Here is a 17,433-nt window from a genome sequence, read left to right on the forward strand (position 1 = left end):
TAATCTACATACAGTGGACCTAAGTCACTTACTTTTGCAGGACAGCTGATCTTGTAGAATCAACTTTACGAAGACATTTGCACTACTTTTGTTTTTATCATAAATTCGCTTTCTAAATATCAGTTAAAGCTTTTTAATGAATATTTGGAAAGCAATTTCCATTTTATGCCCTCAAACTCAAAAGAGATGAACAATTCATATCTGGGCCCTAAATAAATAACCTTCTCTTCATTTTGGCACACAAGTGGGATCACAACATGTAGTAATCCTTCCTAAACCAATATAATATAATTCAGAACAGCATATTTGGCAATAAGTCCATAAGGCCAAGTTAAAAAAAAAAAAAAAGAAAAGAAATGTAGTGGCTTGAGGTCAATTATGTGAATTTGTACTGGGAATTGCTCAAAGAACACAGAATATTTCTCTCAGCCTCCAAATAGCCCCAGTGATGTCGAGTCCTTCCCTTCTAATGCTGGTACCAGTAGGACCAGTGATGCTCTTAAAACAAGGGCCTGGGAGCCTGTTTCCCTACTGCAACCTGACCTCACTGATCCTGGAACTGGACTGCTGGTTCTGGGAACTCCATTCCAGTCCTGGATCTGAGAGTTCCTCAGATTACTTTTTAAAATATATAATAAAAAAAGATGATTGTTATCTTTATTATCAATGAAGATAGGACAAAATATTTGATCTTTTTAAAAGAAAAAAGTCACATCTGTCATATACATGTACAGATCATGTGAATAAATCTTAATTTAAAAAGGCAACAAGCATACTTGAAGCAAATTACTGCCAGGCAATACCTAAAAAATAAGGATATGTGTATAGCCGATGTGTGTACATAACTTCATTTACAACAATGCTTTATGTATTTCTCTACTGATAAGAATAATTAGGTGTATATACCTGATGCTGATTTGTTCTTGGATGATCAAGCCAGAAATCCCATTTTCTTTTTGTTACTGAAACTATGGTAATTTATATATGTTTAAGATATTCAAAATAATCTTGGAGGGGGTAGATTTTGGCATAAAACACAAATCCTCTGAAAATAATCAATATAGTCAAGAGATATAAAAAATTTAAGTGGGGTTAGGCTTCAGACTTTGTGATCTCGTTTTAGGGAAAGGAAAACTTCCTCTATGGCTAAACTGTTTAAAAATGTAGTATATTTAACCTGGTGGAGAGCAAAAATAATAAAATTCTCTAGTGATATCTATAAATCTCAGATTTCACTACAGACCCTATTGGCTTTTGAGACTAATGTGTAAAAAAGATGTGAACCTGAATATTATGTACATGACTGAATAGTTTCATATTTTTCCTGGTTGACAACGGATTATTTTTATTCCTTCATCTCCTTCCTTACAACCTTATCCTCCTAACAAAAGGCATTAAACAATTACCGGTACTAAATACTCAGGAAAGTATATTAACTACACTTCGCATATCTAATTTACCATCACTAAGTGACTTGGGTAAGGGAAAACTCTTGCTCAGTACATTTCCTCTATACCTGAAAATTAATCTGATTTATAAGAATTCTTTTCATTTAGGAGTAGTAAATCTTTTTGGTTAAGATCACACCAAACAGATTACAAATCCTCTATTCTGAATGGGTTGTGGCAGCAGCGAGCAGCAGCTACCTGGACCAGGGAGTACAGACTACTCTGACTCCAACCCGCAAGGAGTCATTCCACCTGCAAGAACAGCTACTTTTATTAAGGGCTTACCATTTGATAGGCACTGTTTGAAGTGCTTTAGACGTATTTACTCATTTAATTCACAAAATAACCTGATGTGACAGGTGCTAATATTGTCCTCATTCTACAGAGGAGGAAACTAACCCACAGAGAGTTAAATAGCAGATTAAGTTCACACAGTAGGCAGTGGAGCCTGGAGAAACTCGGGCAGTCTGGTTCCAGAACCTATGTTCTTGGCATCCATATTGTACATATTATATTCTGTCTTTCAGAAGTCTGTGGGAAATAATTGTGATTGTAGGGGTGACTATGTTTCGGGTCAGGCTGAATCGTGTCTTAGCTTGTTAAAACAATCCCTATGGCACTGATTTTAATAAGTATTTGTTCTGTTTTGGGGCCAGAGTGAATGTGCTACCCCAAATTTGTTATTCAGCTTTAAGCACATGACAGAAAAACTAGTAGACTCAGAGAGTTCAGAAAGACAATAAAAGGTCTGGTTTAATCTTGTCATTGGTTAACTTGGTCCACTACCTGCTGTTTCCTCAGATGTAAAACAGGATGACAATAATTCAGACGGCCTTCAAAAATGGTCCTTAATGCACCTAATATACCCTGTAACTCAAGTAGTAAAATTCACCATGCCCTAAGAGAAGTCTGTGTCCTATCACTGCTGTGACTCTTGATTTTCAAAGGATATTTTTACATGTTACCCTTTAACTGGATTATCCTATATTAGAAACACAAGCAAATGACAACATGCATTACATGGGATACACAATATGAACAGAATTACCATAGATTGCCAAAAAGGTGGTCCTCCAATCACTGCCAGTAAATGCATGATTATTATGAAGATTTGCACTTCAGTCACATCAATTCTGATTAGGTAAAAAAAAAGCCAAAAAAGCAGAATTACTCAAAACAATTTCAAGTTAATTACTTGCAAGCTTAGCAGCATTCCTCTATCATGCACAATAGAAAAAAAATCTCAAATATTGAGGAAAAGGGAAAAGGAGGTGTCAAAAATTTGTTATGAGCAAAATCAAATAACATCCAGAGACTTTTAATTTAGTTTGATGAATTTCACAGAGCAATAAAAACCCCTCCTTTCCAAAGGAAATTTCTGACGCACTGAAGTTGGGCTGAAACTATAACTTAACCTTTCCCACCAAAAAAAAAAAAAAAAAAAAAGAAAAAAAGAAAAAAAAGAAAAAAGAAAAGAAGTGTGTGTGTATTAAATATTTTGAGTGTCAAACAGAAGATTGCACGGTACCACTATGTAATATGAGATCTTGAAATAAGTGTTTTGTAGCATCAAATGGAAGAAATGGTGTGCTTTTACTAACGTAACATAAATCACTGAGACCTTGCAAAACTTACTGCCCTTTAGATATATTCATTTAATGCCTTCTATGGTATGGGTATGAAAAAAGTTTTACCCAATTCTCAATCAGATTCTTATGTTTATTAGGATAACTACCCTAAGATTTCTGAAAAGAAGATAGTGAAAGTAGCCAAGAATTAGCTTGGAGGTTGCTGAAAATGACCTTACAGTTGAGAAGAGACAAACCTGGTACAAAAACAGGGCAGTAGAAATTAGAAAGTCTGAAGAAAAGAATATGGGCAAAAAGATTGAAAAACAAAGCCATAAACTGGTGTTTCTTTCCTTCTGCAGACTAGTGCTTCAGAAAATCTTGAGATTATTATTCTCAGATTATTGGATCCAAAAACATCACTCATTGAGGGAGTGGTTATAAAAATTATGGTAGTTCCACACCATGGAAAATTTGGTAGGTTTTAAAAAAAGGGTGGGGCAGCTCCTTACATAGTGATATGGAAAAATATCAGATATATTAGGTTAAAAAAAAAAGTTCAAGAATGTGTATATGTTACTTTTTGTAAAAAAATGAAAAATAATATTCTATTTTTTATTTTTTGCCATTACATAACAAATTTCCGGAAGGATGCACTACACACTAAGAACAGTGTTACCCACTGGAGGACAATGTGGGAACTGGGCAGCTGGGAGATGAGGATGGGAAGGAGACTGTTAACTGCATAACTTTTTTTTATTAGTTTTTAAAGTGAATAATTTATCTATTAAGAAAGTAAATTTTTAAAAAATCAGTTTAAGTAAATATCATCAAGAGGGTCACTTCCCAGAGCAGAATGGAGGCCCCATTTCTAAAACTGATACTGAAAACAGTCTCTAAAGTGAACTTAAGATACTGAGCTCTCACGCCCACAACTAGGTTGAAACCAGTTTCCCGCAACTAAAAAAACTGATCTTTGTTTGCTCAAGAATGTTTTTTTAAACAGAAGCTTATCAAGCTGCAAACATAGAGTGATGTAGTTATCTTGAAATACACATTTATTGGAAAAAAAATGGACTGAATTAGGCTAAAAAGAATCTGTAGAGCTGACCTGGTGAGTGGTGTTGCCAATAAGGGAAATTAGACTCAGTAGCAGACTCAGGAGACTAAGCAGGTGTCAAAGATGATCGACTCTGTCCTGGGTGGAGGAGGGCAGACATCTTACAACATTTTGCTGGATATGTGAAGTAGCCTTTTGGGAGGGGAAGGGCCAGAAGTATAGAATTACAAAATAAAAATGATGGGAACCTTATGCAATTAATCTTTGTACCTTGGATAAATGTAAAAGAGAATAGGAAACATGAAAGATCTTTATAAAGCCCCACACTGGGAGAGCTAACGAATGCGTTTAGTTTGAATTCCAACAAGACTCAGTATTAACTGAGGGATGTAAAGGAATTTAACTGACTTCCCGTGAGAGTCGGTAAGCATGTTAATCATCTTTTCCCAGGCTTTTTAAAAGTGTCTTTCCCCTCTAATATCCAAAATAAGACAATTTAATCTATTTTTCTTCGAGATGTGACATATGCATTTCAAAGATATACTTGTAGTTAATTTTTAAACATAAATTTTTTTTTGTTAAACTATACATAATAAATAGTGTTGTAATTTGGGTTGACTATTAGCTTGGTTAACACAATATATACTAGGGCTAAATTCACAACATCAAAGAAACCCTGATTTGTATAATTTGACTTGTGAGCTATTTTTTAAAATGAAACATTTTGTTTAAAAAGTCATTGAAGGTGCCTGGAATCCTATTCGATTAGATCGCTATTAACTACAGATCTCCAATTACAGATTTGCAATTATTTATAAATGGATCTGAAAGACTAGGGAATTTATGCATAACCGGAATACGGCATTCATTGTATATTTTACCAGAAATACCATGGGTAGGGTGAAGACTGGTAGAATGAATACAGATTAGCCTAGGCATTTAATATACTGCCTTCCAATATTTTACTTCCTATCCTTGATAAGGGGCAAACTGGGCACGTAAGCTTCATGTTAAATAACATAACATTACAGCTGGTGACAACTGAGTTTTTTAATTCAAATGTTATATACAGAGAAAATCGAAGCATCTCTTTTTGAGATAAGCTTAGTTATTTAAAACAGTATTATCTACCATGTGAATGACTATATGAATCTTCAGATTATCTGAGAAGACTTAAAAAAAAAAACCAAAAACAAACAAAAACAAACAAAAAACCCCAACCCATCTAGTGAGTTTGAGTAAAAAGAGAAAAACAGCCAATATCTAGAATAGAGCGAGTCCTCAAGCTGAACTAAAATTTAGGTCTCAAATTTGAGGGGCGGCCTTTCCCTATCATCTTTGGAAACAGAAGAATTAGAAGAGAGTCTTCTCATCTCATTTAGTAATAATGCTGGAGTTAAGAGAAGGGATCGCAGACATATTCCTCCTCTCAAACTAGCATAGTCAATTCTGGAAGATATCTGGAAGCTACTGGGAGTTACTAACACGAGTCTTAACATTAATATAAGAACAGTGATAAGGAATGCCATTTATACGCCAGGCATTGTGGTTAGCATGTTACATTTTTGACTCTTCAATCTTCACGACCATCACAGGTGGTAGGACCTATTATCACAATTTTACAGATGAGGAAATGTATTCAGAGAGGTTAAGTAACTTTTCCAAGGGCCCGTTACAGAGACAATAAATGGCAGAGCCTTGAAAGAAACTGGGAGTGTTGTTCCTACACAGGGCTGACGACACTCTTCTAATTTTTAGTCTACTAATCAACAGGGACAATCATCCGTCATATGTTTTTAACTTGCTATCACTAAGATTTCTATATGTTTCAGGATAATGTTTCTGTGCTTTAACAGACTATTCCCTAAAATGGTAGAGTACAATAGGCAGTAGCTGACATCAGAAGCTTGGATGCTAATAAACTAAATTAATTTGGAGACAAATTAGAAATACCACTCTTTCTGAAGCTTAATGTTTTCCCTGAACTTTGTTAAAAGCAAAAAGTACATCTGGCAATTTCATTTCAATGACCAAATCGGTTAAAGCAACAAATATTAAAAGCAAAAGAAAAATCTCTGCAAGTTAGCAGCAATTGGTAAAAAACAGTAGATCTGAAGAAAAAACATTTTTCATGATGTTAAAGTTCAAATGCATTAGTCTCCAGAAACCCTTTAATAGAAAGGGCTCTATAAATACATGGTACTTGTTATCATAGACAAGTATGCAATACATACAATCAATAGTCTCTTAATTTCAGTATGAATATTGGTAAAAATGATCCTTGGTGAGTATATTAATAAACAAGCTATTAAAAATTATAAATTTATATTAAAAATTATAAATTTAGTCAAGTGTCATGAGCATAAAGCTTCAGTTCTTTAGAGAAAGTACCAGAAGACAGGTTAAGAGTAAAGGAATGCTAAAGAATGACACATCTTAAACTATGCACAGTTTTGACCGTAGGAGGGAATCCCACAATTATGTAAGTACAGTGTAAATTCAATTGAAAATGGCTTGTTTGCTCCTGAAATTAACTTCTCAGTATTCTTCACATTTCAAGTTCATGAGGACAAAAAGATGCAGAATATCCCCATTATTAATTTGTCCCCAAAATCATCATCACTGCTATTGAATAACTGGATTTACAACGCTGCAAGATATCTTTCAGAAACAGCTCTGCTACCAGAGATTCACTATTTCTATCATATTATCGAAGCATTTGGGGGCAATGGGACTCAGTGTAGGAAATCTAAAGTAGCGTTGCATTGCTAGAATAATCTGTCAGCTGTCCATATGCATAGCTCCCCAACACTCCCTGAACTGCAAAATAAACAGAATCTAAGCTCTATTTTTCTTGTAAATAAACCTTTTCATACTAAATTGTGAAGGATTCTGGGCTATTCTACCAGGAAATCATTTCCTAATAAATCTGGATATTTTATAAGTCATAAGTTCAAAATTACACTTCTAGTATGAGAAATAAAAGATGCATTACTTACTCTTAGCATTAATTGAGGAAATATGTATTTACTAAAAACAAAAAACCTGAAAAAGGAGGGTATTCAAAGGATGACTATAGTTAACGTTAAAGCTAAGGATACTTATAAAAGTGCAGATAAGAGAGGAAAACAGTAAACATAACAAATAAAAGTGAAAATAGCTTCTAGCATTAATTTTTTAAAAAACCAAGATCACTGAAAATAGAAGCAAAAGAACTAGTACTACATTGCTTAAAGGTTATGCTAAAGAAGTTAAGAGAATAAACAGAATCTTTTCTACATTACTATAAAAAGTCCCCTCAATTGATCTAAGGAAAACTCTGATTGCTTTATTGTTTTCAAAATATAAATACCAAAAAAATTCTATTTAATGGTGGAAAGGTATTTGTTTTAAAAATATTACATAGAACAAAAATGATGTTAAGTATAGTAGGTAAGTGAGATAATTGTTTTTAGCATCAAATCACCAGAAATATTATTTTTCAAAAATTTTTGTTTAATAGGGTGGATTTTTATTGCCCTATTATATATTAAAATTATACTTCTAATAATCTGTTTGTCTGTGAAATACCACCAGGAAGACTTTATTTTGTTGTTTTTAATTACTCTGTGCATGACAAAGGTGCTGTCTGAGTTTCACGCCATTGTTCAATGGACAGCATGAATACTCTAACGGTTACCGTGAAGTTCCAGAACCAAGGTCCCAGGGTTCCTGTGAGAAGCTGGCTTATTATAATTATGATCTGGGACTCTGTAACATCGAATCTATGCATAAGGAAACAAACATTTCAAAATAACTTTACTCAGAGCTTTTGCTAAAGAGCCCTATTAATACAGGTGACAAAAATAAATTTAAAAGGTAGCATTCTCCTTATAAAGACATCCAAAGAGTCAATGATATAATTTATACAATACGATTACTATCCTATGCATACATAGGATACACAGGTTTATTTCTTACCCAAATCAAAATAGTACAAGAGCTTAAAAACTATAACATGCTGAATAAATGACTAAATCGGCAGCTGGAAACACTAGAACTGAAAACACATTCAACTCTCGGTACCTCGGAACAGTGATTACTACTTGCCAAATGATCACACTGTCTGTGTCACAGGTCCGTTCAGTGCCAGAACCTACCCAGACTTCCCTGCAGACAGAAATGCTTCCCAGAAGCCCCGATGCACAGTCACCTATGTGTCTGAAAAACTACTACTATCCCGCACTCTTTCACTGCCCCACACCTCATCAGGCTCCCACCTCTGCTATCTCAGTAAAATTAGCACTTGCATGTGGAAAGGAAAAGTGTGACTTTTTTGGATATGGTTAGAGCAAGATTCTAATTGGCCATTTCATTGTCCTGTTTCCTGATAATCTCTAGTCCAAAATCTTAACCTTTTTCCTCTTCCTCTTCCCTTAATTCCACACCAGCATCATAACTCTACTGGAGTTGTTTATCAGTGGCAAAAATAAGTAAAATATCCAATTCAGTTGCTAAAAAAAAGCTTTAGAACACAGATGGTAACAAAAATAGTGGTTCAGAACAGGTTTCAATAAAACTGGCATAATCAAAATTAAGTACTGAGGAATCCTAATGATACAGAAAGAGGTCCACGATTTTACCTGACGATCTCAGAGTCCAACTTGCAATCCAGGTTTTACAATAATACAAACAGTTGTTTTGGGATATTATAAAAATTTGATAAAAATTAAAATGGACAGAATCCAAATGAATGAATCATTGCTGAGAAAAAAAAAAAACACAGGAAAATAGAAACTTAAAGGAAAACCTCTGGTGTTTAATAAAACCTTAAACATCTATAGATACACAGATCCTATAAAGGCATTCAACAGGAAGTTTCCTAATTCTTAATCCACAGAAAGTGGATTATACATTAATGGACAACAGTTTTTAACTACTAGGATTGGATATTTACTCTTTAAAGGTTACTTAGATAAGAAGGTGAACTGGATTTGTCAAACTACCAGTTAAACGGTCTATTAACTTTTTTCATGTGATTATATAAAAAAAGTCAGAAGTTAGGTATGATGGCATGGTTTTTAACTAATATAAATGTGAAACCTTAGAAGCATGAATTGAAAAATGTAACAAAGTGAAGATCATACTCTGTCTGCCATAATTATAAATAATAAGTACATTAGAAGCAACATCTGTAAAATTAACAGACTCACAGAAAGAACCTTAGATATCATCTAATCCAAGACTCGGGTCTATGAAAGTTACGGGCCTTGCCAGAGCTGACACATAGAAAACATAATTTGAAGATAACACTTGGGGCAAGATATACTGCCCTAAGTTCAATTTACTATAATTTCTTTCTTATTTTTCTCTTGAAAAGATAAAGAGATTTTTTTCCTGAAATGATAATTTAAGAGCTCTACCTTTCATGGTGTGAAGGATTTTTTTTAAAGGCCCATGTTTTACATAAACCTAGCTTATTAAAGATTATTTAGGGTTCCTAAGCATTTATTACAGTGATTCTATACAGACATCTAGAAGTTATAAATTTAAAAATACCTAGATATGAAAGGTTTAGGTCTTCAAAGAGGAAATGTGAACTCTTCCATTTAATATAATCCATAAACATTAAAAAAAATATTTTACAAGTGTTTACAGATGAGCTTCAATTCATAAATCTAATCTTCTTCCTCTGACCCAATCCTTCTCTGAAGTTCTAGCCTCTAAGCCCATTTCCTCCCCAGTCTTTCACATCCAGGCTAATAAAAATCCTGAAGGCCTAAGCTGAGCATAGAAGGGTCCCAAAGAGCAGTACTCATCACCACTGGATCTCTACTTGCTTACTCCAGAAGCACTACAGGGGCATGGGTCTGCCTAGATGTGACAGGTACTAACATTCTCTGCGTAAGGCAGCTTTTAGCTGTGATCAGGGCAAAGTGCTGGAAGATAAGGCTCATAATTTCAGGGATGATGTATCCAAATCATATGGGCTTTCTCACAACACCTGACTTTGAGGGGAAATTACTTAGTTATGCATTAAATTACTGTGCCTATTTTTGTTTAAGATAATAAGAGCAAATATAACAGCAACTAAAAATACTGGCATTAGGAGACTAAGAAATACAAACAAAAACTTCTCATTTGGCAAACATACTATTTTATAAGGTTATTAAATACATAACTTGAATTTATTACATATAAAAAATAAATTCTTGTGATTTTTCTCACTCGTGTGTAAACATTAAAATAAAACAATTAAAATAAAAATGTTTTAAAATAAAATCTCTAAGGTGCATAAGGCTGCTTTCACTTTCTGATTAACAGTGATTTTTAAAAATTTCTCTACTCAAGTTACAACTGAGAGTTGACCTTGTTCTTTCCTAATTAAACAAAATAAAATTTGGGCTTTCTCCTCCATGCATACAAACTTTACTTCCATATTTAACCTATTAAACATGTGCCTATTCTCTCTTCTCTCGAAAAACATGTAAAATACAAAATGGCATTTTTAAGACTTCTTTAGCAGGATCTATATTATTCTATATGCCTCCATTACATGGGTATTTTGATATCTCCTTAAATGTAAAGCACCTGAAACATATTTCTGATTGTTGTAGCTGCCTTTTAATTTAAAAAATAAATTCTGTGTTGCTTTAGTGTGAATGCAGAATTTCAGAAAATTGTATACAATTTTCCCAAGTCAAAATCAATTCCTTATGATACTAATATTTAATTTAAACTGAAATATTAAATTCAAAATACGGTCTCAGTGGGAGAGGGTCCTCATCTAGTCGCTCCTATTACCCTAAAGTCCTTTGTTTCTACACTTTTAGCAATCTAGCTCCATAAATCATCCTCTCTCTCCTCTTTCTTTTCAGAGATCTCCAATCATTTCTCTAGTCAATTTCTTTCATACATCCCCATGATCTGGCTTCTACCCTACCACTATGGAGAAACCACTCTGGATGGCCTCGTACTGCCAAATTCAATGTACAATTTTCTGTCCTCATTTTGAGTTCTGGCAGCATTTAGCATAGTTCTCTTTTGAAATTCATTCCTATTCTGGCTCTTCATTCTGGTATAACTTCTCCTACTCTGGCTATTCAGTAATGTTCACAGGCTTCTTTCTAGGCTCGTTTATCTTTTCTGCTGTTATTCTATCTGGATATCTAAAATCCCTCATTACATGTTCTAGATAGAACTTTCCCTTCAAATAGGTTCCTTCTCCTGTATTGCCTTTCTCCACTTTCCAATCATCTGAGGAGGACTGGGAGTCATTCCAGCCTAAGTTCTCTCATTCGTTCTCCATATCCAAACAGAGACTATATCCTATAGTTTCTACCTCTTAAATGTCTCTCCATCTTACCCCTTAATAGCACTGTAATTGGGTTAGTTCAGACATCATCAGTCCTCACACTAATTATGCTGATGCCTCCTAAGGGGTCTCCTTACTTCTGTCACAGCCCACTCCAATTCACTCTCCAAAATGTTGTTAGATTTGTTTTCCCAAAAGGTACTTCTGTCATTTGCCTGCAGATTTGCCTTGGCAGGACATAGAACGCCCTCGATTTTCTGGAGCTTCTCCAACCTATCTCCTGCCACTCCCCCACGGGCATCTTAAGATCTAACAATATGCAACTGCTTGCAGTTCTCCAAGTACATATTTCATCAAAGAAATACACCATCAGGGAAATTCTAAGATCGGCAAATAGAAAGCTGTGACAGCAAATCACTCCTACAAACACCAACTATTTACTCTTCTCCTGCTTCCATGGATTTCTCTTTCCTTCCTTCGGTTTCCACACCATATGGCTGGTGCTGATTTACTTGAAAGGGAAAGAGAATAAATTAGGGCTAGATGATTAATAAGCCTTCAAAATAAGGGCATGAAAATTAATTGTGAGATAATAACCAATGAAACATAAACTGTGAAATTCAGATATTACGAATTCTTCTATTTTTGAAAACAGTAACATCACTAAAAATTAAAACTGAATTAGGGCAAACCAAGTGATCTTAGAAGTCTTACATTTTGTGGTTTTACCTAAGGCAGAGGAAGACTATGAAAACATTGAGATGAACTAAAGGCTATGAAAACAATACTGACAAAAAACATCTGCACATATTTTCAATTCCTGCTTTTTAAAAAATGTTAGAAAGCTTCAACATTTTCTGAGCATTGATCAATTTATAAACTGCTGATGAATGCACAGGCAGACAGTTTTCACTCATGTCCACTACTGTCATTTATAATCAGGATAACACCTTAAGATGGGCCTTAAAAAACTTCTCTAAACTCCTTTATTTTGAAATTATTCTGAGACATGTCCCTTAGTTAACATCCAAAGTATTAATAATTATTCAGTTACTGTACAAGTTAAAAACATCTTAAATTCTATTTAAATAATTTAGTAAAAATCACCTGAACTGAACTTATAGGGAAGAGATGAACTTCTATGCATTCAGGCCTTTTCAAGGCCTAGAAAACTAAGTTTATCAGGGACTTAAATTTAAAAATCCATTAATGATTCATATTAATTAGAGACTAGGTTAAGGTGTTTCCTATCATTTGCCATCAGATTTTTACTTTGACATTTCATGAAGTATACAGAATGTTTTCAAGTTCTCTTTTAATCCTACACCACAAAAAAAATAAAAGACCAATTCGAGCAGTGTAAATAGGATCTGTGACACTTAAACACCAGTTGGTAAATTCCATCCTCAACCTCATTCCAACACTAGTTTACTCATTAATATTTATGGAAAAGTTCTGATCACCAGGTTGGAACTATTAGTTTTGAAGTCTGAAAGGAGTATATATATATGTATTTTTTAATTCTTAGGCATTTTATTGGCAGTAATAATCTACATGGTGTGCTCATGTCAACTGAATTATCAAGAGCTTAGATTTTTATAGATTCATAAATAAAACTGTGAAAGTAAATCTAATTAAGTTATGATATTTAGAGATGAGAGTTGTTCTCTGCTCTCATAAATTATTGTTTCCTTCCTGAAAATGGAATTTTATATGTCCAAATAAAACAGAACTAAGGTGAATAACAATAAGAAACAGAAAAGTAAAGCTATCTGATGGAAAGACAAGTGGATATGAGTGAGGAGGGACTACTGTGTTTCACATTACTTTAAAATGGTTGGGAGGTTCTAATATTTCTTTTAAAAAAGTGTGACAGAACGAGTACACGATTTAGACCATTAGGTAACAGCTATAATAATGAGTGTTTTCAGTTTCTTTACTAATTTTGTGATCTGATCAATTCCTAATACTCAAATTCCTAAAGGCAAAATTCTCCATATTTGAAAGAGAAAACAAAAATCACCATTAAGTGTTACTTACATTCCAAATCGCAATGTTCCAGAAACATATGTTTGCCAGTGTGCACAATAAAACATGAATGTCCCAGCAAAACAACAAAAAAACATCCAATCAGGGTTTGTCCCCAGTTGCACCGCAATACAAGTTCCAAGAACCACAAAAACTGCAAAAGAGAGATCACAATGAAAACCAGACAATGTGAATAACAAACATTGAGCTGGAAATGATTTCAGAGGGGGCAAAGAGATATGCTGTATATGTACAATCTTCTCTCAATGACCTATGGTAACAGATAAAGTAGAATATAACTTTTTACATTATATTTTACCCTATAATTTCAATCTCCCCTTTCACTACACCACCTAATGGAACCAAAGTTCTTGAAAGCAACTAAAATACTTTAGCATTTTTTATCGTATCTTCTCAACTTAATGTACTAATGAGCAGTAAAAAACTATAAGGCAGAGAGTCAAGAAGAAAAACAAAAGGCTTAGATCAGCGGTCCCCAAGCTTTTTGGCAGCAGAGACCAGTGCTCTTATGAGAATCTAATGCCTGGTGATGAGGTGGAGCTGGGGCGGTGATGCTAGCGCTGGGCAGCACCTGCAAATGAAACAGACAAAGCTTCGCTGGCTTGCCCGTCGCTCACTGCTCACTGCTCACCGCTCACCTCCTAACAGGCAAAGGATCATACTGGTCCTCGGCCCAGGGGCTGGGGACCTCCTGACCTAGATAATTCACAAAGGGACCTACTTACTTCAAATAGCAGTCTTTTCTTATTTAGCAGATATCATTATGGATGACACACATATAAAAAGACTTCCTACAAAAGTTCGGAACTCAAATTACATTGCAAAAACAATTCACTTAAAATAAAAAATAGGATATCTATCATTCTGCTATCACCTAGTTAAAATAGTCTTTTGAGATGCCCAACTAGCTTTTATTCAGTGGAAGTTTTAAGTTTTTCTTGAGTCTTAAAAGTTTTTATAAGAGCTTAGCTGTTCCTTCTCCTCTGCTAAGCAAGCTGATGTCAGAATACACTGAAACAATAACTTTAACATGCACCTACATCTGCGAATCTGAGTTTACGAGGAATAACTATCAAAGATTTTGTTTCTTTTAAAATATTTTAAATGCTATGCCAAATGTCAAGAAACCAACTAAAAACTAGAATTTCTTAGTCTCCCACTATTATACTCACCTCTGTAACTTATGAGATTTTTTTATGACAATTACACCCTAAGATTTTAAAAATAACAGGTGCCAAAACAATTATAGTTAGGGTTAAAAAAAAAAGTAGAAATTAACGTAAATTCTCAATTTCCCAATACAGCCAGTAATGAACAAACGTTACTTATAGATTTTTGAAAACACTAAAATACAAAATCACTTATTTTGATGGCTATACCATAAGACTTTTATTTAATCTAATGTTCTTTATTTATCGTATTCCTTTAATTACTCTTAATCATTAACATTAAAAAAAAATCAATAGTACCTGTTGATAGTGAATCACAACCATGATCAAAAAGTTCTCCCAAAGGAGAACTACTATTGGTTCTTCTTGCCTGTTTCCCATCTATAGCATCCAAAGACTGATAAATAAAAAGGCCACATGCACAAGCAATATATGCCCACGGAGGTGCCTGTGAAATAAAATAAGAAAAGCAAGACTGTTAAGACATATTAATTAGTATGGCTGACTATATTTTTGTTTGCAGATATTTTATCTTCATTCTCCAGAGAAGTACTACTGGTTGGAAGCTATGGGAGAGAAGATCCAAGTGCTACATAATGAAAAATGTTTTGAAACAATTTGAATTGTAAAAGAATTAAACTCCTTGCTTACTAGGGGAGCTCAAGCAAGATGATGGATAAGCACTTCACAGGGACATTACAGAAAACCCATGAAAGATTGGACTAGGCAACTTTCATAAGCTTCCTTCTAACATTTAGATTCTAAGAGTCAATTAATGAATAATCTAGTTCAGTTTTTTTTCCAAATTGTAACTTTGAAGATGTTTCCAGGTATTAGATACAAAAAAAAATTTCCATGCTAAACTCATGTGGGAAACACTGGGTTAAACAATATTAAACAGATTTCTCTACTGGACGACTTCCTCCAGCCCTTAATATTGCTAATGCGTATCGTGAATGTTCAAGAAAGGGGACACAATATGCTGCCATTTTCCAAATTTATTTGAGCATGTATGTAATTTATTTTTAAACACACTTCTTCAATGTTCCATGAAATAACACTAGGGAAATAAAGATCTAGTACACAGAGTGCTTACAACATTATTTTTCTAATATTTATGGCCACATTTTCAAAGAATAGATTCTATTTCCCAGACAGAAATTGAACTAATAGTGAATTTAAATGTTGTACATTAAAAAAGGACAGCTTCTATTTGGTTTGTTCTCTTTAAGAATGTAGAAGTGTTCTGTATCACTTTTCACTATTTTCCCATGCCCGGGCCATGAAAAAATTATTATAATCATAAGATATTTTCTTAGGTACTGGTTATCAAGTTAAACTGTTGAGTATTAAATGCTGAGCTGCAAGTAATATTCAGTATATTCTGCACTGCAAAGAGGTTCCTCTCTGATGGACATCTACTTAGTTGTTATTAAAGGTAAGGATTTTCTCTTAAACATTTTCTTGGAGTCTCATATTTTAGGACAGTGAGGCTGTTAATAGGACCATAGTATATACCTCCCCCAAGCCAGAGTTACAAACTTGAAAGGCAGCAGCTGAGGTTACATAACCAGTTAGCACGCAAGCACACTGGACTGAGTGATTAATCTTAGGTGACTAAGAACCGCATCTTCTAGACTTTTGGTCTACTGCCTCTTGCTCCAACAGGAATTTAGTAACTCTAAAGGAGCACTGTGCTATATAGTAGCCATTAGACGTGTGTGGCTATTTTACTTTAAATTCATAAAATTAAATAAAACTAAAAATTCGTTTCTCAGTTACACCATACATATTTCAAGTACTCAACAGCTACATGTAGCTATGGCTACCAGACCAGACCACAAAGACACAGAACACTACCATCATCACTGAAATTTCTATTGAATAATACTGCATTAGGGGACTAGAAAGCTAGGGACTTCTTGGGGTCTAAACTTCGGATTTTAATGGGGCAAGGTATTACTCTGGAGCAGAGATAACTTCAACTATTAGTATACACCTAATCCTAAAAAGCGGCAAGATAGTAATTACATATATAAAAAGAGAACAATGCCTTCTTGTCTTTGAATTTTTCTTTCTTCCTGTGAATCTGTACAACACTACATCAGTATTTATATATTTCTTCCTTGTTCCCATTATTTCACAACTCTCAGAGGTGTTTTAAGAGGAAAGCCCTCTCATTCAGGAATTAGTATGAGCTCAGCTGGGTTAAGAGCCTGGAGATACTAAATGAATGAAAGAGCACATGTGTCATCCAGGAAATCATTATCACACCATGAAAGGTGGGTAGGGGAAGAACTGGCATAAGCAAATAATCTTATCAAAATCTAGCAATTAACTTGCAAAATCTTGCAGAGATGTTCTCGTGTGAGTCAACTCAGGTGAAAAATTCTAAGACACATAAGGTTCTGTTGAGCTTTTGAAACAGAACTGAAGGATTTACATACACTCAAATAGACTGGTACAAGGGTGATTTTTTCCCTGAAAGAATACAACAAAAAAAATTGTTAAACTTTATGTATGAGGAGAGAAATTAAAGGTACAGGTGTGGGAAGGAAAGTCAGGTAAAAAAGGAGAGATTTTACTTTTGTTTTGTAGCTTTCTAAATATTTCTAACTATATACTGTCTCCCCATTCCTTTGTAATGTTAAGAGGCTCAGTCATACTCCACCCTGATTCCTCCCAGCAGCAACACTGAAAAGTTCTCTGTGATTAGAGTAGTTCCTATTCTGGAAAATTTCCCACGAATTCTTTAATTCTAGGGTTACTCCAATAATTCTAAAGCACTTAAGAACAGAGGCTGAGGAAAAGTAATACAGGGAACATGGTGCCTGGGATATTCTGG

General features: G+C 34.3%; 1 protein-coding gene across 1 annotated transcript in view; it reads right to left on the reverse strand.

Moving 5' to 3' along the window:
• CEPT1 (choline/ethanolamine phosphotransferase 1) overlaps nucleotides 1-17,433 on the reverse strand; it is a 36,926-nt gene that overhangs the window by 9,015 nt on the left and 10,478 nt on the right. Inside the window, exons 3-5 of the mRNA XM_011367309.2 lie at nucleotides 14,889-15,036; nucleotides 13,411-13,552; nucleotides 2,497-2,581 (exon numbers count right to left, since the gene is read on the reverse strand). Of these exons, the coding sequence (XP_011365611.1) occupies nucleotides 2,497-2,581; nucleotides 13,411-13,552; nucleotides 14,889-15,036 (375 nt within the window). The remainder of the gene's footprint in view (nucleotides 1-2,496; nucleotides 2,582-13,410; nucleotides 13,553-14,888; nucleotides 15,037-17,433) is intronic.

The sequence above is a fragment of the Pteropus vampyrus genome, unplaced genomic scaffold (assembly GCF_000151845.1).
Source record: "Pteropus vampyrus isolate Shadow unplaced genomic scaffold, Pvam_2.0 Scaffold6, whole genome shotgun sequence".
Lineage (NCBI taxonomy): Eukaryota > Metazoa > Chordata > Mammalia > Chiroptera > Pteropodidae > Pteropus > Pteropus vampyrus.